This window comes from Alexandromys fortis, unplaced genomic scaffold (genome assembly GCF_014885135.2).
Source record: "Alexandromys fortis isolate MF-2015 unplaced genomic scaffold, M_Fortis_MF-2015_v1.1 scaffold_62, whole genome shotgun sequence".
Lineage (NCBI taxonomy): Eukaryota > Metazoa > Chordata > Mammalia > Rodentia > Cricetidae > Alexandromys > Alexandromys fortis.
Genome location: NW_026067942.1, coordinates 7258304 through 7281080, shown reverse-complemented (window position 1 = coordinate 7281080; position 22777 = coordinate 7258304). Strand labels below are relative to the sequence as shown.

Sequence of the window (22777 nt, the reverse complement as noted above, 5' to 3'; positions counted from 1 at the left end):
CTGAGAGGAGCCGTAGATAGAAACATGGCCCAACTGTCTCAGTGTCTTTTCCGCGGCTGTCTTCAAATACTCTTTCAAAACCGACTTGAGGAGAAACGGCGATCCTGGTTCATGTCTCAGATGCATGTCTACCATGGCAGCGGAGTCAAGTCAAGGCTGCAAGAGCTTAAAGCCACTCAGTACGTGGGCTTGGATGTCTGCTGCTACCCAGTTCCCTTTCTCCATTTACACATCCAAGATTCCAGCCGGGGAAGGGTGCCTCCCACAGTGGACAGGTTCCCACAGAGAACACAGTCTAGACCATCCCTCGCAGGCATGCTGACTCCCAGGGGCGTCAGAGTCTATCTGACTGACAACGCTCACCTTAAGAGATATAAAGATAAGGGTCACCACCACCACCTCAAAACCAAACAAAAGCGTGCAGACAGAATGCACACCAACCTGCACATCTGTACCACACATAATCACACCCACTCCAAAGGGAAGGGGAAACAGATTTTCTCAGACAAATATAGATCAAGTGAGCATGCTGCTCGGTAGATGGGCTTCACAAAAACAGAGGAGGTAAAGTTCACTCCAAAGAAGGAAAACGGCACAGGTCCTACTCCAAGTATACTTAGAGACTGCAAGACTCTCAGAGAGAGAGTAAAGGTAAATAAGTCTCATTTTGTTATTATTAAATAAGTTTAATCAAAATAATAGGCACATTGGTAAGCAAGATTGTTCAGTGGGTAAAGGCGCCGGTCACTAAGCCTGGTGACCTGAGTTTGACCCCTAGGATCTATGTGGTAGAGGGAGAACACTGACTCCCTGAATTCTCCTTTGACTGCCATACCTACACACATACATGTATACATACATGCATGCATACATGTAGGAGAAATAGTGACAATGTGTTTGACTACAGAGGTGCAGCTCCCCATTCAGTGAGGACCTGTCTCAAAACCAACGCAGAGTGACTGAGGACAACACCTGACTCTGACTTCTAACTTACACATACACATGTGCACATGCCCCTACATATATGTACCCACCCAAAACCACATATACACATACACATACCATACTCATACACAAACGGAAGTACATTTTATCTAATCAAAAATTGAAATATAAAAATATTGAGCTAAAAACAAAATGAGAAGAAAAGACCACAGGAGAGAAAACCAAGGGCAGTGAGCAGAGCAGAGGCACCAGACACGAGAGCCAGCAGCCTGAGCTTCCATAATCACGTTAAGCTTAGCCTGTCAGACTGGTTTAAAAAGAATCCAGCCACACGCTGTCTGTAGCCCTGTATTAAATATGAGATGGGGACGAGATGGGGAAGGTTGCACCGGCCCGGCACTAATCAAATGAAAGCAGGGTAACTACATCCGCTTCCAACAGACTCGGAGGAAACAACTTTATCAGGGCGGCGTGATAGTTAGGGGCCAGTTCTGCAAGAATACATAGCCATGCTGCGCTGACACACAGCAGCATCTAAGTCTGAGACAAGAACTATGAGGAGGACTGGGGAAACGGCCCAGTGGTTAAGACACTTGCTTTTCAAGCATGAGGACCCAAGTTCAAATCTACAGCACTCATGTAAAAAGCCAGATGTGGCTACAAACCCACCTGCAGCCCCAGCACTGCCTGGGGCAGAGACAGAAGGACAGCTGGGCCATGCTGGTCACCAGCCTGGCTCCAGGTTCAGTGAGAGGGCCTGTCTCAAAGGAATAAAGTGGAGAGTGACTTGCAGGACACCTGATGACCTCCTCTGGCCTCTGAGTGTGCATGGGTGCATGCAGCAACACATACATACACACACATACACACACATATATACACATATTCAACACATACACATGCACACACACATGTACACACATACAATACATACACATAAACACACATACACACATACACAAATACAACACATACACACACACAAAGATGTATTTTAACTAAATATATAAAAATTTAACTAAAATTATAATTTATCAAAGCTTACATTTTGATAGAGGAAAAGCTCAAAATCAGTTATCCAAACATCTGCTTTAAGGAACTAGACAAAGAAGAGAAAATTAAATCCAAAGAAGGCTAAATAACTAAATCTACTCAATTTATCAATTACCTATAAACCAAGAAGATGGAAAACAGAAAAGCAACAGAGAAAAATCAGCAAAATACAAAAGCTAGTAGTCCGTAAAGGTCGACAAGATCAGTAAGGCACCCGCCGAAGCTTCCTGGGACGAGGCCCAGATTCTTGCCTCACTCTGGAATCAAGGGGCCAGACAGGTAGTAATAACTAGGTCACTTCCTTCTTGCATTCATTCATTAAATCAGTTTCTATGAATTAAGTCACACTACGAACAGCTGTTCAGTGCTAGCTGTGGTTCTAAGGCCATGAGCTCATCCCCGAACAACAGGCACAACAAAGGGTAGGTTTGGACCAGAGATGGCTCAACAGAGGAATGGTGAGTAGTGGCAAAGGACCAGAGTTCAGATCCCTGTACGTATGTAACAAGCCAGACATCACACACATGCCTGTTATATCAGCTCTAAGGGGGTTAGAGACAGGAGGATGCTGGGCTTGCCAGTCTCTAACTGAGCTATGAAAATGCAAGCCCCAGATTCAGGGAGAGACAGACCCTGCCTCGAAAGAATATAAGGAAAGTGATGGAGGACACTCCATGTCCTCTTCTGTTGTCTGAGCACATGCATCTGCACATACACGCATACATACTCTCACACATAAGTGACTAGATAAAAATTTTAAGTAGATGGTATATTATATTATAAGACATACTATGTATTGGGAAAAATACCTAAAGCAGGTTAAGAAGTGGATGAGGCACTTGTCCTCCCCTTGCTTAATTATGCTATTATTTTTGTCTTTTCTGTCTCCTTGTCGTGTGATATAACATGGCCAATAAGAGTCAGCATTACATATTGGTATTGGTAAAGTGCAGTCACTGAAGATGCCGTGTCCCCTTCTGGGAAACGGTGGTGTCTTCCACCGAACACGGGACAATGACCATGAAATGCAGAATTGCAACTTTGCTGCTTTCTTACTGGGAGGTCAGCATGGCTGCAGGAAACGAGTGACCACTCCACCGACGAGAGAATGAAAGCCCTGGCACCCAGCCGTCGAGCAAACACAGATGTGCCCGTCCCTGTAAAGGGGTGTCTCAGACCTCATTAACATCTGGCCAGTAATGTTGAGGGGACAGGAAATGCCCTCTGTGCTGTGCCAGGACTCGTCCACCCTGACGAAAGGCCTCAACACCAGAAGGCTGTTGTCCTGGTGTGAAGCTCATCCTGACCGTCAATTTGACAGGCTTTAGAGTTACCCAGGAGACAGATCTCTGGGCGTTTGTCTGTGTAAGGGGTTCCAGAGAGAGTTAAGCGAGGAGGGAAGACCCACCCCACATGGGCTGGGGTCTCAGACTGAATAACAAGGAGGAAATGAGCTGAGGGCCGCATTCATCATTCTGCTTCCTGAGTGTGCATGCAGCATGGCCGGCTGCCTCCCACTCCCGTCATGAGACTCCCCCACCATAGTGGAATTCATTCCCTCAATCCCTGGCCAAAGCAAACCCTCCCCAGTTTCTTTTGTTAAGTATTTTGCCACAGCAATGGGGAAAACAACAGACATGCAAGGAAAGAAGGAATTTACCCATCACTTCAGCTCTGTCTCCTGCTAAGAGTGTTCTAGTCTGCTGACCAGCCGATGCACAGCCAAACACCACAATCAAACAGGCTAGTTCCTTGCAGTGAATCTCTTAGCTACTTCTCAGGTAAAACCCTGACTGCTACGCGGGGAAATGGTAGTTAAGCAACGACTTGTAATAAAGGAGTTGACACGTAGATATTAACGGGAAAAGCCAGCCTGGGATCCACATAAAAGGAGCAACACAGAAGCCAGGAGGACAAGCAGGAGCGAAAGTCCCCTCATCAACAAGAGGAAGAAACAGAGAGAAAGCATCTGTGAGTTGTAAGACCTTGCTTAGCAATCTTTCAGTCATAAGCTGAGCCCCACATCATGACCAATAAATAAATAAATAAATAAATAAATAAATGCTGCCACCACCACCCAAATGATTCTTCTCAATAAAGAAAAAAAGACATGGCCCTTCTCAGATACATCTCAGCCCCATAAACATTAAAGGTGGAGTTCTTCCTCCTTAGGAATAGGATTGTGTCCAGAGGGAAGCATTTAATGTGCACCAAATAATGCGACATGGCCAGAGAGTGCAGGAGATTTTCATTTTCTTCCTTTCGATTCCTGTACCATGTAAGTTGTTTTAAAGGTCTCCTTTACAAATAAGAGGCAATTCCAGCTCCTTGCTGTGTCCTAAGAAAAGTGAACTGACACCTCTCTCCACCCTGCCAGACACGGCAAAGTGCAACAGCCAACAGGTTACAGAGAAGAGTTTATAGCATCCAGACAAACCAAAGTCCCAGCCAAGAAGCTGGGGGGGGGGTCCCAAGGGTCCCCTTCCACACTGGCATACCACCCCATATGCCCCCAGGAAGTAAGGCTGGTGGGCTCTGCCCACCCTTACCTCTGCCAGGCGTGAGTGCTTGTGAACATTCTCGCCCTTCTGTACACTGGGGGCCAGCTGCTGCAGGACACCCCTGCTGCTTGTCAGAGCTCTGGTCAGCCGAGCAAACTTCCCCCAACCTAGAAACACAAACACAAGGTCAGCCACACACCAAAAGAACACAGGCATCTGCATCCAGCGATACCACAGGACACTGCCCAGTGTCCTCCAGAGTTCCCATAAGTGCATGCTGCATGCCTGCAAGCAAGACCTGCAGGTCAGAAATGTGTCCTGAAGTGTGGAGGTTTGGGCAGCAACTTGCTTTTCCAGCATGTGTGAGCTGCGTTCTGATCATAGCCTTGAGACCCAGCAGGGCAGGTTTCAGAAACTTTAAACAAATAAGGAAATAAAGGCCCAGCGCACCCACATTCAGAGGAAGTGTCTAGAACTCAGACTTCTCCTCTGCTTAAGACTCTGTCACTGGCTCACACCAGGTGATGGAGATTGCTCTCTGCCTTGGGTGGCTTGCCTCAGGCTCGTCTCAACTCCTCCATCATCTGATCTTGCAGAACCTGAGCCGCAAACTGGAGTTTGTGCATGATGCGACTAGACGTGGTGGCATTGTCTTCTCCGAGATCAGGAGTGAATGGCCGACTTCTGGGTGTATGAGGGAAGGTACTGGGAGGGGAAAGGTCATGGAAGCAGGTGTTTTCTGAGATTCTAAGAATCTAGGTGATCTTTACTGCCCTTAAAGAACCCCAGGTACGACATTACGATGTTCAACAGGCAGCATCTGAATCAAGGTTTTGACCAGGCAGCTATGCCATGAGACCTCTGAAAACCTGTAGGTCCTGAAGACCAAATCTCCACACACATGCCTGTGGGTCCACAGCAAATACACAGAGCATGCAACTGTTATTGCACACGATGCTGGGACCAAGGCGATGTCCGTCATTCCCAGCTTTTGGTGCCTTCTGAAGAAACATCATCTTCTAAGCTTACCCTAGAGCACCTTCCCAAGACTGACCTAGGATCCAGGGGACTGTGGGACTAGGGAGAATGGCTTGGTCTTTCTATAACCTTGAGAATTTTTTGTCTGATAAGCTTTGGTCAATACTAGGACAATAAACCAGCTCTTGGCTTCACTCAAAAGCACCATGCTCTAAAGGACACTGGCAGCCCCTTCGGCCCAATACCCCACGCTAGGAAGAGAGAGACACAGAACACTGCCACTTTCAGACCTGGCGCACAGTGTTGGAGCTCCACTGGGGTCAGTGGGAGGGACAGCCTAGACCCTGCAGGTGATGTGGACGTCTTCCCACGTATGCTGAATTGCTCAGCTGGTGTGCCTCGGGACTCTTCAAATTCTCTTTCAGGGATAGGCTCTCCTTCAGCTTAGAGCAACACTGACACACTGAACACATGGGAGGCCAGCATGAACCACGGCCTGAGTGTCAATGAACTGTGGACCCAAACAAGTGGCCAGAGTGCGACACTGTCTGTGCCCCCAAGCATCCCTTCCAGTCTTTCCCCCATCAATGTGCAACTATGACGTCTACAACTGCTCCTTAAGCAGCTTCGCTAAGAACCTCTCCATTATCCCACGGGCAAAGACGGTATGTCGGCGCTGAAGGAGAAAGGCTGTAATACGTCTCTGACTCATCCACTGGAAAAAGGAGCCCTCATCCTCCAATAATCTAATCTTAGAAAGTCCTCTCTGGGGTTCTCCCTTTCATATGTGCAGCACCTTTTGTCATGTTCACTTCTGAATGCTCAACACAGGGGTGAGTCTGCACCTTTGCCGCAAGTGGGTGACTCACCCTTTGACGGTCAAAGGTCAAAGCTTCACACTCTTCTCCCCACATGTTCAGTCTCTGAGCTCAGAGGAGCAAAGCCAAGCCCTACCACCTGCCCTCCGTAAAAGAAGGAGAGAGATAAAGTCCGAGTGGCCGAGCCTGATTTAGCCTCTGTATAACCCACCCACTGGCTACCAAACAGAAAACCCTGCTTGACGTTCAGTCCCTGCTCAGTGACATGTGTGTGTCACTTTCGTCAGAGTTAGGGAATTAGTCAAAGGGGAATAGCAAAGCAAAGATGGAAGCAAGGGGACGAGTGGAGAGCTGTGGGTGAAGAGGAGCTAAACAAACACCACAGAATCCCTCAGCAGCGCCCAGGGCTCCAGCAGCGCCCAGGGCTCCAGCAGCGCCCAGGGCTCCAGCAGCGCCCAGGGCTCCATGCTAAAATAGCCGACTCTCTATCGTCCGGCTCTCTGCCCTTGGCTGAGTCAGTTGTTCAGAGGAAAGTGTTAGGCACAAGCAGGCTTCCCGAACCATTCTCTGGACTCACCCACACCACCCAGGCACTCAAAATGTGAAGTGCATGATCAAAGCCAAGTCATTTGAAACACAATTTGAACACACGTGAGTTATAAAGCTAACCAGCTAGCAGAAAACACCCTGAGGCTATTGGGGAGCTTTGCCTTCCATTCTAGCTCACAAGTGAATTCTGAACAAGCCCAGGGAAGCAGGACTCTAAGGACTTGGTGCTGACTGTGGTGCTGAGCTGCAAACCCTGCAGGGTCAGCTGAAATGAACCAAGAGCATGCCCAGAGAGCAAGGGCAAACCGGAGCCATCCAGCCACACGGCAGCACCTTTCCCATCTGGATCAGACTGCACCGATTCCCAGGCCTTTCCATCATAAATAGTCGGACCACCATACCACAGTGGGCCGGTGATGTGGTGGCAAGGAGATCAGGAGCGTTACACGGCATTGGAAGGAGGTTTACAAAGTCATGCTTCTGAGACAGCATTAAGCTGGACTCCCTACCGGGATCCTCACATTGACAGCTAATGTGTGTGAGCATGTGCATGTGTTTATACATAGCTGTGTGCATGTATGCATGGTATGCATGCCTGTGCACATATGTGCATGTACATGAATTCACATGTGTGCATACATTTTCTGCATATGCACAGGTGTCTATATGTAAATATGTGTCAAATATGTGTATGTTCTAAAGTATCTACCAATATCCACGTGTTATTCATGTTATTGCATGAAATATTATTCTTGTCCTGTATTCAATAAAAGTGAGTACAGGACAAGAAGTTGCCTTGGCTAGTAGGGGATAGTTGAGAGGCAGGGAGGAAAGGACGGCTAAGTAAGTGGAGCACATGATTCTTGGAAAACAGACCCAAACAAGTCTCGTACCGTCATTCTGATTCATCGCTTCTCTCGGGTTTTGTGAGAATCAAGTAGACACTTACATGTCACATGAGCACTCTCTCGGAAGGCTGTGCCTCTCCTACTAGAGTAACAGTAAGTACATGCCACTAGCCTCAGCAGAAAACATCGGACATGGCCAGATCACGTGTTTTAAATGGTCTAAATAAACACTTGGAAAATAATTGTCAAAATATCTGAATGCCCTTAAAGCGTTCCTTTTGAGTCTGGTGGGTTGAAAGAAGCAAGCAGCTGTTCTCAGAGAGCCACCATATACTACTATCTGCTACTCTGAGGGATCTCCACATCAAAACTAGAAACTGGGCCGGGAGACTCCTGAAAGGAGAGAGAGACTTGGGGGAGGAGACACTACAGGGGTCTTAAACCGGGGAGCTGTCTGGAATAGACACTCTGAGCTACCATAGTCTGGAAAAGGGGGCACACACTGGTGCACACAGCACTCTGATTTCAACTCCATGAACGTGTCTAAATGTGACAGGATCTTAAACATCCTCAGAGTTACAGACCGAGGGCACACATGGGTCCTCCCGCCACAACGATGATCATGTAAGAGTCTTTGTCACAGCCAGGGTAACACGCCCCAGCCTGTCTCTCCCCTGGACTATGCTGGCATTTCTCAGCTGTATCCTAGGAATCTTCAAGAGCAGAGCTCTGGAGTAGAAAGCCAACCACAGAGCCAGGTAGCCTGGCAACATGAAATAGCTGGGCTCTTGGTTACTTACGTGAAAACTGCAGGAGGGGGAGTTGAAAGAGGAACTCAGATACCCTGTGATCTCAGCCCCTGGCAACAGCATGTTGCCCTTCGTAGCCCAGTGAGCTGGGCCTGGCAGGAGTCGAACCCTCCCAGTGATCCTGTCATCTCCTTTCCAAAGTCTCTGCTGTTACCCAAACAATACACTACTGCAATCTGGTGAAAATCTAAGGCCGTACAGCCGGTCAGATGACCCCTACAGAAATGTTACTCAAGTCGCTGGCCTCAGTAATGCCACGTTTGAAATCAAATAGCAGGCACAATGCAGCCAGGCACACACAGTCACATTTAGACACATGCATGGGTTCAGAGGCTGGTGCATGGTGTGTGAGTGTATCTAACTTTTCCCTAAGTCTGTGACAGCTCAAATATGTTAGTTTAGCCCATGTTTTGGTGTCAAGACCAAGGCAGACACACAGCCATTTACTAACATCTCAGGTCATGGCATCTCCCCTTTCAGGTTTATCATGGCCTGATGTCTTGTTTTGAGTGGAAGAGGCTGCAACCATCTACAGACAGACACAAGACATCCACATGGAAGTCATAAACACGGTATGGCCATGCCTACCCATGCACGTGACTGTGAAAACATTTCAGGAGTGAATCCTAGCATCTACAAGACCGTATGTTTAATCTCCAGTGGGGGAGGCATGGAGGAAAAGGGGAGGAAAACCTGGAAGAGTCCTGGTGAGGTCAGATGTGCCTGACTGCTTTATTGCATCAAAACCATAACAGTTAAAATGGTTAGCTTCTAAATGCTTTACTAAGCAATGCTTGGTTTTCTGTCTCTCTCTTCCCCAGGCACAATGCAGAATCACATAATACCCAACACAAACTAAGATTTAAATCCTGATCTCTGAGCAAGATTGCCTTGGCAACCTCGAATTTTCTGTAGCAAAATCGAGAGTCAAGGGGGGACAAAACCGTCTTAAATGCACTTGCGCAAGTCAGATTACGAACCTTTGCATGAGTCATCCTCGATTGGCTGCTTGAATGCGGTTATGTCGCTGAAGGTACAGAGGAACAGAACCACTTTATCCTGCTCATTCCGGATTGGCGCAATCTTCACAAAAAACCATACAGGTGTCCCTGAAGGGAACATCAAAAGGGTGGTCAGTTGTCTGCAGCCTCGTCAGAGGGGCTAGAGGATCAAACTTGGGCGGGAACATATATGAATTCACTGTTAAATGCTCTTGTTACTTCAGGTGTGGGAGAATCCCACAGTCACCCCTTTCTTGCGGAATGAAACCTTGCAGAGTGACCACACAGCTACACAGTGGGGACCTCCTTACGGTCACATCATCATGTCAGTACAGAGTCTGAAATCTCACAGAACAGAGAACTGAAGGCTTCTGAGAGCACAGGGTAACACAGAGTGCAGGGCACTGCCAAGCTCAGACAGACTCTTTCCTTGGCTGAGGATGCCACTGTCCAGTGCAACCTGTGAAACTATTGTTTCGTGCGCACGCTTGAGCAAGCATGGGCCAAAAACTGAATTTGTGTGCAAGTATGAATAACCCTAAACTGTAAAAGCAGTCAGAAAACAGATCAAGTGAAAATATGCCATGTTGGTTACCAAAATACACACCCATGATTGATGTTCATCCTCTTTCCCTCTGCATAATTTTAACTGTCAGGTTTTGAAGGAAAATCCACAGTTCAAAAAGAATAGCATTTCAAAACCAAGAAAACCATGACCTTGGAATGCCCACTGTTTTTAGAAGGCTTCTGTAACTACATCTTTGGGGCCTCTGCAGAACCTGTGGGACCTGAAACCTTTCGTCCTGAAGTGAGCAAGAGTAAACCGAAAAGACAGTGTGACCATGCCAAGCAACACCTGGCCACATTCTAGCTGTCAACACAGAGCAAACACGTCAGGAAAACACCATCCTTTTGCTCCAAAGAAAACTCCATGAGGCTTTTTGAAATGGAAATCAGGAAGTACTCCTACTGTATCACTCTAGTGTCAAACCAGATGGGAGGAGCCACACCCCTGTGGAGAGCAGGAGCCTCACCTCAGCATCCTCCTCACAGCCCCACTTCCTGTAGGGCTTCAGTCCTCAGAGCCTCCCCTGCACTGCACAGCAAGCTGGGCCTGATGCCTCGGGCCTGTTCGGTAGGACAGCATTGCATATTTATATTCCAGCTGCCAAGAGCCCAGTACTCTGAGATCTTGAGGGTACCACATCCATCATGTTAGGGAGCCTCTGTCCCTTTTCCAGAGTTCCAGCTCATCGTGAACTCCCCACAATTCAACAGAGGCATTGGTAAAGCTCTGCCTCTCTCTGCGCAGTTCTGCTCACTGTCATTTCAGAAATAAATGCTCCCTGATTAAACACTTATCATTCTGATTGTTTCCTTTCTGTCTAAATAGACAGCTGGTATCAAAAATTCACATTGCTGTAGAGTTCATCTCGAGGTGGTCCCCAGGGCTAGTAAGGAGGCAGGAACCTCCTGCTTGGAGGGACATCTTTCCATGTAACCTCATGAGGAAAGGGTTGGTAATTTAGGAGACAAGAACTCTGCTCCCCTGTTTTATAAGCTGTGGGAGGAGACACAAAGGGCAGGGTGAGGACTGGTGGAGGAGAGGCCTAGGATTTGCTCGTGCTAACCGTGACAGGTGGATATGTCTGTGTGTTGCAGGGCCCACTTGTAGAACCCTTCCCCACAGATACAAACTATATCCCCAGGATTAGCTTTCTCGGTCATAACAGAGACATTTTTGTCTCTATCTCTTGATTCCGTTAATGGACAGGAAATTGTGCCCCCTCCAAAAAAAAAAAAAAGTCTAAGTAACTGGGGACTATTTCCTTAACTAGATCACTAGATCATAGTCCAGTCTGTGGACAAGAGTCTCGACCTACTTTCTCTGTCTTACTACCCTGCATGCCCGTCCCAATGGCATGTTGTATGTCAGGTAGTCATTGCCGGTAGATGGGCCAAAGACATCAGTTCTATGTCAGTGTCTTTCCAGACACTCAGGTCTTCCTCCATTGCAAACTATCACCAAGATAGCAAGTGGAACAGATCAACTTTTCACATATGGAAATACTCCAGAAAGAACAGGAGTCCTCCAGCACAAACCAGAGATGTCAACCCCATCCTCCCCACAGCAAAGCATTTTCATCTAGTACAATGATCCTCAACCTTCCTAATGCTGTGACCCTTCAATACAGTCAGCTCCTCATGTGCTGATCCCTCAACCACTAAAGTATTTTGCTGCTACTTCATAACTGTAATGTAAATATCTGATAAGCACCCCCAAAGGGATCATAACTGAAATATCACTTGGACCCACAATAGATGAAAGAGTTGTTTTAAGTGAACATAAACCTTCTAGAGTCTGGAGCCTGTCTTACGTCTCCATCTCTGGAGGTCCTAAGGAAAGCCAGGAGCCCTTTGACTTTTGGGTTGATTGATCATCTTGCTAGTAGAGACCAGAGCAGATTGGACTCCAGAGGTCTCAGAGCCCAGAACTGCGCAAGATTACTCCATCATGATCCAGGCTAGCAATGAGTCCAGATTTGCACATACAGAGAAAAGCAAGCATTTAACTTTCCGTTCTACATCTAAGAAAGATGGGTGTGCGAGCCTAGGCAAGCAGCACCTGACAGTTGCTGACGGAGAGGCAGCTGCTGTTGCTGGGAAAGGGGTCCGCCCGTGTCCGTGGCTACGGATAGTCAGTAGGAGGTGAGTTCCAGGTCAGACACCTCTATTCACTCTGATCCTTGTTCCTAAGGAAGTAAGTCACTTAGCCTGACCAAGCTGCTTTGACCGTGTTAGCAAGTCTGGCTCTTGGGAAGGGCTGCATCATGCTGGCCACACTGCTAGGTCTAGAAACAGGCCTTAGGAGCAGCAACCTGGCCCAAGAACAGATGTTTGTCTGGGGTTAGCGTCCTCTAAGACAAATAATAAATGCAGAAACGTTGGGCAGCATAGCTGGTGGGGCTGTGGCCTCCCAAAGCCCAGGGCCAAGTCCTTTCCCTTTTTACAATGAGCCCTGGCCTGGCAGCTTAGTTTCTCTCAACATCAATTACCCACTTATAAAAGAGGGATAACCAACTTCCCTAAGATTAAGTAAAAATAAACATATGTGATACACGGGTGTTTAAAACTAGCACTTCCTTTTCCTTCTTCCTTTCCAATTCATCTTCTAACGACTGAAATCCCTAAGGTTGTTCGAAGGACTTAGAAGAAAATATATCTCAAAGAGTTAGAGGAAACTCACCCTGTTCTAAGGTGAGAGGGCCCATCTGAGCCACAGCAAGGGGGAAGTTAGAAAAATCAATGCTTAGGTCTCCTCATAATTAAAAACACAGAGCAAAACCTAAATGATTGGAGAGTCACAGCCTTGTAGGTGAGACAGCACAACCGAATAAGACGCCAGGCCTCCTGCTTTGTGTACAAACAAAATGCAGTTTCAGTCAGAGCCACGGTGGCGCCCCCTGTGCTCAAGAGCCTGATAAAGTGGACTTCGTCTCAAACAGAAAAATCAAGGTGTAAGCCTGGCTTAGGGGAGACAGAAAATGACGATGACAATGACCGTGACTACCATAACAATGAGGCGTCACCAGCACGGTTTGCAAAGCCAAAGCCTATGAACACATTACCCTTTGATGAGTACTCACAATGAGCCAGGCTCTGAGGAGCTGCAGTCTGCACCTCATGGTGCTATGAGGCGGGGCAGCTACAGTGACCTGAACCCTGGAGTAAGTATGGAAAAGCCCAACTGCGCGGACACTGTGCCCACACACACAGCAGAACAAGAAGGCAGAAACAGACACACAGATGAAAGGAGTTGCTGTACCAAGAAAACGGCAGGGCTGCCGCGACGGCTCAGGAGATTGACCTGTACAAGTATGAGCATCTGACTCACACTTGCCATGACCCATATACAAAAGATGTTGGTCATAGAGGGTCACATATGTAATCCAAGCACTGGGCAAGCAGAGACAGGAAGCTCCCCCAGGGCTCACTGACCAGCCAGCCTGCTCCAGAAGCTGTAGGCCAATGAGAGGCCCCGTCTCAAAATACAAAGTGGATGACTCTAACGAGTAAGTGGAGAGTGTCCTTTGGCCTCCACACTCACGCATGTATACATATGTTCATACTCATATGCATGCAAGTGCACACACAAGCAAGCATGTGCACACAAACATATGCACACACACAAACACCTGCACACACATGAACACACAAGGGAAGAAAAGAGAATTTCAAATCAGGAAGACTGGAACTATTTAATTAACAATACTATGACAATTCAATGAGCAATGTATAAAATCAATTTAAATACTAATATCACATAATATATAAGAACATATTCCAAACTGCTTAATAGTCTAAAGAACATTTTAATGTAACTACTTGGGCAGCAGAACAGAAAATGAGGAGTACTTTTATTACTTGGATAAGAAAAAGAACTCACTAAAAAATCTATAAAACTCAGAAATAAGAAAAAACATTGATATGAAAAAAAGCTCACATCTGCCAGACTTTGTGGTGCAGACCTTTAAACCCTGCACTCTGGAGACAGAAGTAGGCAGATGTCTGTGAATTTGAGGTCAACCTGGTCTACAGCATGAAGTTCAATCCCTCTGGGACACAGCGAGACCCTGTCTCCAAAAAACATTTTTAACTTGTGTGTGTGTGTTTAAGTTCCTAAACATATATGAGAATTTTAATGAGGAAAATAATTCTCCATGTTTGTTTGATTTGAGATCGATAGCCACAGCACATCAGTGGATCTTTCACAGAATAAAGAAAAGATGAGCCCTGTTGAAAATGGACAAAATACGACTGTTTAAGCAAGTGCGTTTGTCTCCACACTCATCTGCTCCTGAAGGCAGCAGCTATTTCTCTCGTGAGAGTCTCAGCTCAGCTATGGTCAGGGCTGAGTCGCCCGTAGGAATCAATAGCGACTTGGCAAGCAGTTCCTTCTGCAAGCACTGGCCAGGCAGCACTGAGCAGGACACCTTTCCCTGGGCACCTCTAACTGCACAGCTGCTCCAGCCAGCCTCAAACCAGGGACTCACACACACTGTGTGTGCCTGGAGTGGGGGTGAGGTCAGAGTTGCGTGGCTTTTATTCAGAGGTAAGGTTTCTTGATTTTCTTGTCTGAAAAATGAGGAAACTGATAGGCCAGCATGAGAGTGAGCACACACAACTTTGCCGATTTGGCTCATTCATAATAATCATCAGTATTGTACGAAAACCATGCAGCCTCCTGAGTGTGCTCACGGCAAAAGACACAGCCCTCTAGGAACGTCAGGCTTTCAGACCAACCAACAGACAGGAAAGAATCAAAATCGCCCATCTTCCAACATATGAAACCCCGACTCTCACTCCAGACCACTCCACGGAAGCCTTTTGCTACTTACCCCCAACTCCCCAACAGGGTGGACCAAAACCTGGTGCCTGTGACTAGAAGATCTCCATAAACACTGAAGAGTAAGAAAGAGAGAGAAATGTCACAGCACCCCAGGTAGCCTGCCAACAAGGCAGGGGAGATTATGGCTCAGTGGAAAAAGACCTTGCCAGGCAAACTTGAAGACTGGAGTTCACGGCCCAGAACTCACACAAAACACTTTAACCCAGTGCTCAGGAGACAGAGATGGAAATCCCCTAGCGAGCTAGCCAGCTTCTGTGAGCTCCTATTTCAGTGGGAGACTGCCTCAGTAAACAGAGTGGCAACCAAGGAAGACACCACATATCAACTGCTGGCCTCATGTACACATCCATGTGTACATACGTGTACACCCATACGCATTACATGGGCAGACATGCACACACACATACATGTTCAAAAAACTAAAAGGCTTACAAATACCAGTGGGGAAATCACTAGAATTAAATAGACTAGGTAGACCTAGAATCTGAACAGGTAACATTAAAATTGTGACTTTAATGAATAGAGTGGTGGTCTAAATGAAAATGGCCCCATAGACTCATGGGAAGTAACATTATCGGTGGTGTGACCTTATTGGAGTAGGTGTGGCCTTGTTGGAGGAAGTGTGTCACTGGGTGGGGAGGGGTTGAGGTCTCAGAAGCTCAAGCCAGGCCTACCGGGTCACTTGCTCTGCCTGCAGCATGCCATTCAGATACAGGCCTCTCAGCTCCCTCTGCAGCACCATGTCTGCTGCATGTGGTCATGCTTCCCACCATGATGATAACGGACTAAACCTCTGAGCTGTGAGCCAGCCCCAATTATAACCTTTTCCTGTATAAGAGTTGCTGTGGTCATGGTGTCTCTTCACAGCAATAGGACCCTTACTAGGACAGAAAGGAAGCAAAGCAATTCAGTCTCACTGGTGCTAAATGTTGACAGACACACTTTTATTGTGGACGGTTTGATCATTTGAAAGGCAGTCTTCATGCTCAGGAGGCGCAGTGAGTCAGCCGCTCGCACTCCACAGACTGGCTGCACAGTGGAAAGCCGCCACTTGGCAAGTCTTAGGAACAATCATCTTGACACAGCAATTGCCATCCTCCAGCAGACGGTATCAACAGAACACCTGCCTGTCGGCATTCGCCTTAGCATCAGGTCTGGTTTTGTTTCCATAGGTTTGGTTTGGTTTTTGCTTTGGTTTATTGATATCTCGATATGCAGCTCAGGCTGGCCTCAAATTCAGTCCTCCTGCCTCAGCCTCCTGAGGACTGGGGATACAGGAGAGCATCACCATGCCCAGATCAGTGTTGTTGTGAATAAGGAACCTGTAAAGCCTTGTAAAGACCAGGTGTGTTAGCTTCCTTCCTGTTGTTAATATAAAATACTCCAACGACAGCTTCGAGGAGAAATGGCTTATTGGCTCTCAGTTTCAAGGAAAAGAGGGTCCATCATGACAGAGAAGATCCAGCAGCAGAGGCACGGGGCTGGCACCAGCAAGCAGAAAGGGAGCAGGAAGTGGGGGCAGGGCAGGCTGTAACACCTCAACACCCACCCTGAGTGATGTATTTCCTCTATCAAGATTCTATCTCCTAAATCAGTAATTCTCAACCTTTCTAACGCTGTGACCCTCCAATACAGTTCCTCATGGTGTGGTGATCCTCCCTCCAAATACACAACTATAAAATTATTTCATTGCTAAATCATAATCATTGTAATTTTCCTACTGTTGTGAATTCTAATTTAAACATCTGTGTTTTCCAAGGGTCTTAGGCGACCCTGTGGCAAGAGTTCTTTGACCCCTGTCTTAGTTAGGGTTTCTATTGCTGTAACAAGACAGAGTGACCAAAAAGTAAGCTGTGGAAGAAAGGGTTTATTTGACTTACACTTCCATATTGCTGTTCATCACTGAAGGAAGTCAGAGAGGACAGAATCCTGGAGGCAGGAGGAGATGCAGAAGCCATGGAAGGGCGCTGCTAATTGGTTTGCTTCCCCTGGCTCACTCAACCTGCTTTTGCATAGAAACCAGGACCACGAGCCCAGGGATGGCGCCACCCACCGTGAAATGCCTTGCAGCTGGATATCATGGAGGCATTTCCTAAACTGAAGCGCCTTACTCTCTGGTGACTCTAGCTTGTGTCAAATTGACACAAAACCACCCAGTACAACTTGTCAACTCGACACAGGAACATGTCAATAGTAAGCCACAAAACCTTTGCTTTCTTAATTTCCAGGATCTCACACTAAAAGCATAAATTACTTTAGAAGCCCCACAGTCCTTACAAATTCAAATGCATTAAAATGTCAGTCCCTTTAAAACAACCAATCTCTTTTAAAATCCAAAGTCTTTTACAATTCAAGTCTCTCAACTGTGGGCTCCAGTAAAATACTTGCTTACTTCAAGAGGGAAAAAAATCAGGGCACAGTCATAATCAAATCAAAGCAAAACCAAATTCCAACCATCCATTGGCTAGGATCCACTCATGATCCTCTGGACTCCACCAAAGGGCTTGGGTCACTTCTCTAGCCCTGCCCTCTGCAGCACACACAGCCTGTCTTCTAGACTCCGGCTGGCTCCACTCCACTGCTGCTGTTCTTGGTGGTCATCCTATAATGCCAGCATCTCCAAAATGCTGGAGGCTTCTGCTGGACTATACTTACACCAATAGCCTCTCCTAGACTTTCATGATGCCAAGCCTCAGCTTCTCTGCATGACCCCTTCAGTCCTGGGCCTTCAACTGCCACTGAGGCTGCAGCTTCACCAATGGCCTCTCCTAACCTCTCACAGTGCCAAGCCTTAGCTGCTCTCCATGACCCCTTCATGCCTTCAAAACCAGTACCACCTGGATGACTCTTACACATTACCAAGTTCAGCTGCAAGCACAAGGCACAACCTTGGCTGCTCCTTGAACATAGCCTCTCTGTGCTCTCAGGAAACACTTCCCAGAAGATTTCACCTCAGCGACACTGGTCTCTTCTTAATCACCACTAATTTCTTAGCTCCAGCCCAACCAGCATCAAGCATCCCAATAAAGCAAGGCTTTGATTTACTAGTTCTGGCATCTTGTTCATCACAGCTGATTCTTCAGCCCCAGCTAACCACAACCACCGGATCTTAATTCAAAATAACAAATGGCCCTGATGGAGTCTTCAAACCTTCCTCTGAGACTTTACAACCCAGCCTCCACCCTCTGCCTGGCTCTCAGCATTCCTAGCTTCCAAGTTTCCACAGAAGTGTGACACAGTTACTCTTGAAGAGTTTTAGCATCAGCCTCACAGCTGAGCTCAGGTCAGCATGCCACTTCAGAGGCGGCCATCTGTCCCCATAAGCCTAACACAATCCCTGGGGGGGGGAGAGGTGGCCAGGCAGATGAACTAGTCAGCACGCGTGGAGAGCTCCTGCCTTCCAAAAGCTCAAACTCCTAACATCAGAGTCACTTCCGGTGCAATGAAGGGCTCGCCATGCAGAGCCTCAGACTCAGAGAGCTGGGAGCCCCCTCTCCTGTCATTACTACCTCTGGGGCCTGTGCCCACCAGCAGGAATGAAAAGTGAAATCTCACCCCCGCCAGCTGCAACACTGGGGAGAGCAGACCCTGCACCTCACCAATGGCAGCACAATAGAGCCGACCCTATTAGTGGAGCTGTGGGTGAGCCAGGTCCGAACTCGCGAGCATGGAACAGCTGTTTCTAATGAGGGGCTATTTGAGGGCCAGCTCCAATGCCCTCTCGGGGTCCAGATCGGAAGCTACAAGACACGAAAGGGACTTTTTTCTCCGGTTATCTGAGGGTGAACAAACTCACTCTATACTTCTTCGTGACAGTTTTTTATTGCTCTGCCATGCTCCAAAGTGTCTAGTTTACACACAGACACACACACTCAAATTCTCTGGTAAAGGCAATGTTACAAGGCCCTAATTTCTCAGGGTCATAAAACAGACAAGAGCTGTCCCATATGACACTGTCAGCTTCTTTATGGCCCAGGGAGGGCCATAGAGGAGGTTTTACATTCTAAGAAGGGAGAAGGAGAGCCTATGCATGATGCTCCATTCCCAGGTTAAAATCTGCACCAGTAAACTGAGGTGAGGGTAGGTGTAGGGAACTAACAGCTTTCTGGGTTAGAGCTGAGGGTCAGCTGAGGTTAGCACTTTCCCAAGTTGGCTGCAGTAGAATTTGGGATACCTAATCTCTGCGTCAGGAAGGACTAAGAATCAAGCAAGCTTGGACAGGCCATAGCCCTATCTTTGATGTCCTGAATGTGATCTGTTTGAAAGATTCCTCTCCTGACTAAACGTCCTGCCAAATAAAAGTTAATTGCAGGGAGCTGCCTTCTCGGCTTTATTTCAGGGAAAGGAGTGGAGATTTGACTGTGGGAACCAAGGTTTTTGACTGTGTGACTAAATCTCCTCACCAGGTATCCCACAGAATAGGGGGAAAGTCACCCAAAAGTCAGGCTTGTAAGTGTCCACAGTCCTTGGGGGGGGGGCAAATAGATCCAGCTATGAAGCATGTCCCAGTATATATTCTACATATCAAGACATATATACATGTATTTATGAACAGTCATCTTCCTGACCACCCACAGATATATGTGCCCATAAGACTAAAATGTAATCATGAGATTACATATACACATCACATGAGATTACACACCACAGTGTAGGTATTGGGGAGACACCAAGTTGCTTTAGCAGAAGTGAGCAACAGTTTCCAGAGGTGATGTTCCTTCAGGCCTTGCCTGGACAGGACTAACCTCCATAGATAACCACTCCTCTGGTGGGCTGACATCTGGATACCAGTTGTCACCTGCTGGAACTCTCATGGCCCCTGACACGTCCCCCATTACCCATCTGCAGGGATGTGGTAACATGAGCAGAGGAGAGTTGTCACCCCTGTCCATCAGTGCCTGAAGCAGGTGGGAGAGCTGACCCTGGGGTCACAAGTATGCAAGAGCCATCTCTGACCTCCACCAGGAGCAACACTTGGGAGATCAGGCCCTGCACCTCACCAGGCAGCACAATTGAGCCAGCACTGTTAACGCAGGTGTGGGAGAACCCGAAACTGTGGCCATGGGAGAGCTGACCCATTACCTATCTGTCTTGTGGTGACGGGGCAGGGGAGAAGTGCTCTCTCCCCACGCATCAATGCCAGAGGCAGGTAGGAGAGCTGGTCCTCTGATCCTAAGAGTGGGAGAGCCTTCCTTGACAACCACCAGCTGCACCTCTCCAGGGCAGGACAAAAGAGCCAACCTTGTTAGTGCAAGTATAGGGGAGCCAGCCCTGCAATTGTGCCCACGGGCAAGATGTCCACATTTGCCATCTAGCAAACCAACCCTACAACAGCTCAGGCCCAGACCCCGGGTTAAGACTTGGTCTGTCCCAATGTCCAACCATTTATGATCTGCTGGAGCAGGTGAAGGGACCTGATCCACAGACTCAAAGCTGAAGGATCTCCACAACACGGGGAGGCAGCAGGGTATCCAGGAGGAGTCCTAGTGGGGCCCAGCATGAAATGCGTAGTGAAGACCAGTGGCCTCAAACCAGACCGACGACTCTTCCCAATTAACACTTGCAAGCAGAGACGCATGGACAACATGGTACACAGCATGACTTGCTGGGTCCCACTGCAGCTTCCATTATGAGATTCTTAATTCCTTATCTTTTTTCATTCTCCTCATTTTATTTTCTTCCTTTTTTTATCTTGAATTTTGTTTAATTTGGGGTCACTCCAGAAATGTTAGTTGAACCAATAGCTTGCCAATCAACCTTACTTCTGTAAAAAAAAAAATGGGGTGGGGGATTCTTCACTAGCTTGTGTGTATGCATGTGTGTGTGGCATGCTTTTGCCTGTGTTGTGTATACATGCATGTGGTACACATGTGTATACATAGGTATGGAGTAGACCAAAGGTTGACATTAGATGTTTTCCTCAAAGAGTAGAATTCTTTATAAACAAAGTAGTTTTTAATAACAGAACCAGATGAGGAGGAAGGAGAAAATCCAAACGGCCACAGAGATGAGGCAACACCTCTCTAAGCACATGAGAGCAGAGCCCAGAGCTGTCTGATACTCACTGTTCTTCTTGTACATCAGGATTTCAAAGGAATTCATCTCGTAGTTCTCAAAGGTCTGGCGCACCTTTTCAATGGTGTCCTTATCGGTCAGCTCTCCATACATAAAACTGAAAGTCAACCAGAGAGCTCATTAGCAACTCAAGAAGAATTCGTCCACACCAAGCACTGAACACACATACACACACGAATACAAATACATATACACACATATATACATGCATGTAAACACACATGCACATACAAACACACACATATGAGGTGAGTGTCTGTAGCCCTTGGAGGCACATTCCATGCCCCACCCCCACCCAGAGAAGCCCCAGAGACATGGGAACAGCTCCCCCCACACTCCCAACCATCCCCACATGGCATCTGGGCCCCACCTACAACTGGAGGAGTCCCAGAGCTGCATCAAGTGACCAGCAGAATCATGGACCCACCTGCACCTGGAGGAAGAGTGACCACCTAAGCCACAGGCCCCATCAGTACCAAGTAGAGGAAGAAACATCACCCTTCACAATAGCTACAAACAACATAAAATATCTTGGGGTAACTCTAACCAAAGAAGTGAAAGACCTGTATGGCAAGAACATTAAGTCTTTGAAGAAATTAACTGAAGAAGATATCAGAAAATGGAAAATTTTCCCATGCTCTTGGATTGGTAGGACCAACATAGCAAAAATGGCAATTTTACCAAAAGCAATCTACAGATTCAATGCAATCCCCATCAAAATCCCAGAAAAATTATTCACAGACCTTGAAATAACAATACTCAACTTCATATGGAAAAATAAAAAAAAAAACAGGAAAGCCAAAACAATCCTGTATAATAAAGGAACTTTTGGAGGCATCACAGTTCCTGACTTTAAGTTCTACTATAGAACTATAGTAATGAAAACTATTGGCAAAAAAAAAAAAAAAAAAAAAAAAACAGGCAGGTGGAACAATGGAATTGAATAGAAGACCCTGATATTAATTCACACATCTGTGAACACCTGATTTTTAACAAAGAAGCTAAAATTGTACAATGGAAAAAAGAGAGCATCTTCAACAAATGGTGCTGGCATACTTGGATATCGACATGTAGAAGAATGCAAGTAGATTTGCATCTATCCCTACGCACAAAACTCAAGTCCAAATGGATCAAAGACCTCAACATAAATCCAGCCGCACTGAACCTCACAGAATAGAAAGTGGGAGGTTGCCTTGAATGCACTGGCACAGGAGACCACTTCCTGAAACTAACCCCGGTGACACTGAGAGCAGAAATTAATAAATGGGACCTCCTGAAACTGAGAAACTTCTGTAAGACAAAGGGACACAGTCTACAAAACAAACGGCAGCCTAGAGAATGGAAAAAAAAATCTTCATCAACCCTACGTCTGACAGAGGGTTGATCTTCAAAATATACAAAGAACTCAAGAAACCAGATATCAAAATACCAAATAATTAAACTAAAATATGGGGTACAGATATAAACTGAGAATTCTCAAATGGCGAAAGACACTTAAGGAATTGCACAACATCCTTAGCTATCAGGGAAATGCAAATCAAAACAACTCTGAGATTCCATCTCACACCTATCAGAAGGACTAAGATCAAAAACATCAATGACAACTTATGCTGGAGAGGATGTGGGGTAAGGGAACACTCATCCATTGCTGGTGGGAATGCAAACTTGTACAATCACTCTGGAAATCAGTATGGTGGTTTCTCAGAAAACTGGGAATCAATCCAGCAACTCCACTCTTAGGCACATACACAAAGGATGCACACTCATGCCACAAGGACATTTGCTCAACT

General features: G+C 46.8%; 1 protein-coding gene across 2 annotated transcripts in view; it reads right to left on the bottom strand.

Moving 5' to 3' along the window:
- Kcnh1 (potassium voltage-gated channel subfamily H member 1) overlaps positions 1 to 22777 on the bottom strand; it is a 278882-nt gene that overhangs the window by 222704 nt on the left and 33401 nt on the right. For both annotated transcript variants that reach the window (XM_050148258.1, XM_050148259.1), the window contains exons 3-5: positions 20978 to 21084; positions 9482 to 9610; positions 4548 to 4666 (exon numbers count right to left, since the gene is read on the bottom strand). In XM_050148258.1, the coding sequence (XP_050004215.1) occupies positions 4548 to 4666; positions 9482 to 9610; positions 20978 to 21084 (355 nt within the window). The remainder of the gene's footprint in view (positions 1 to 4547; positions 4667 to 9481; positions 9611 to 20977; positions 21085 to 22777) is intronic.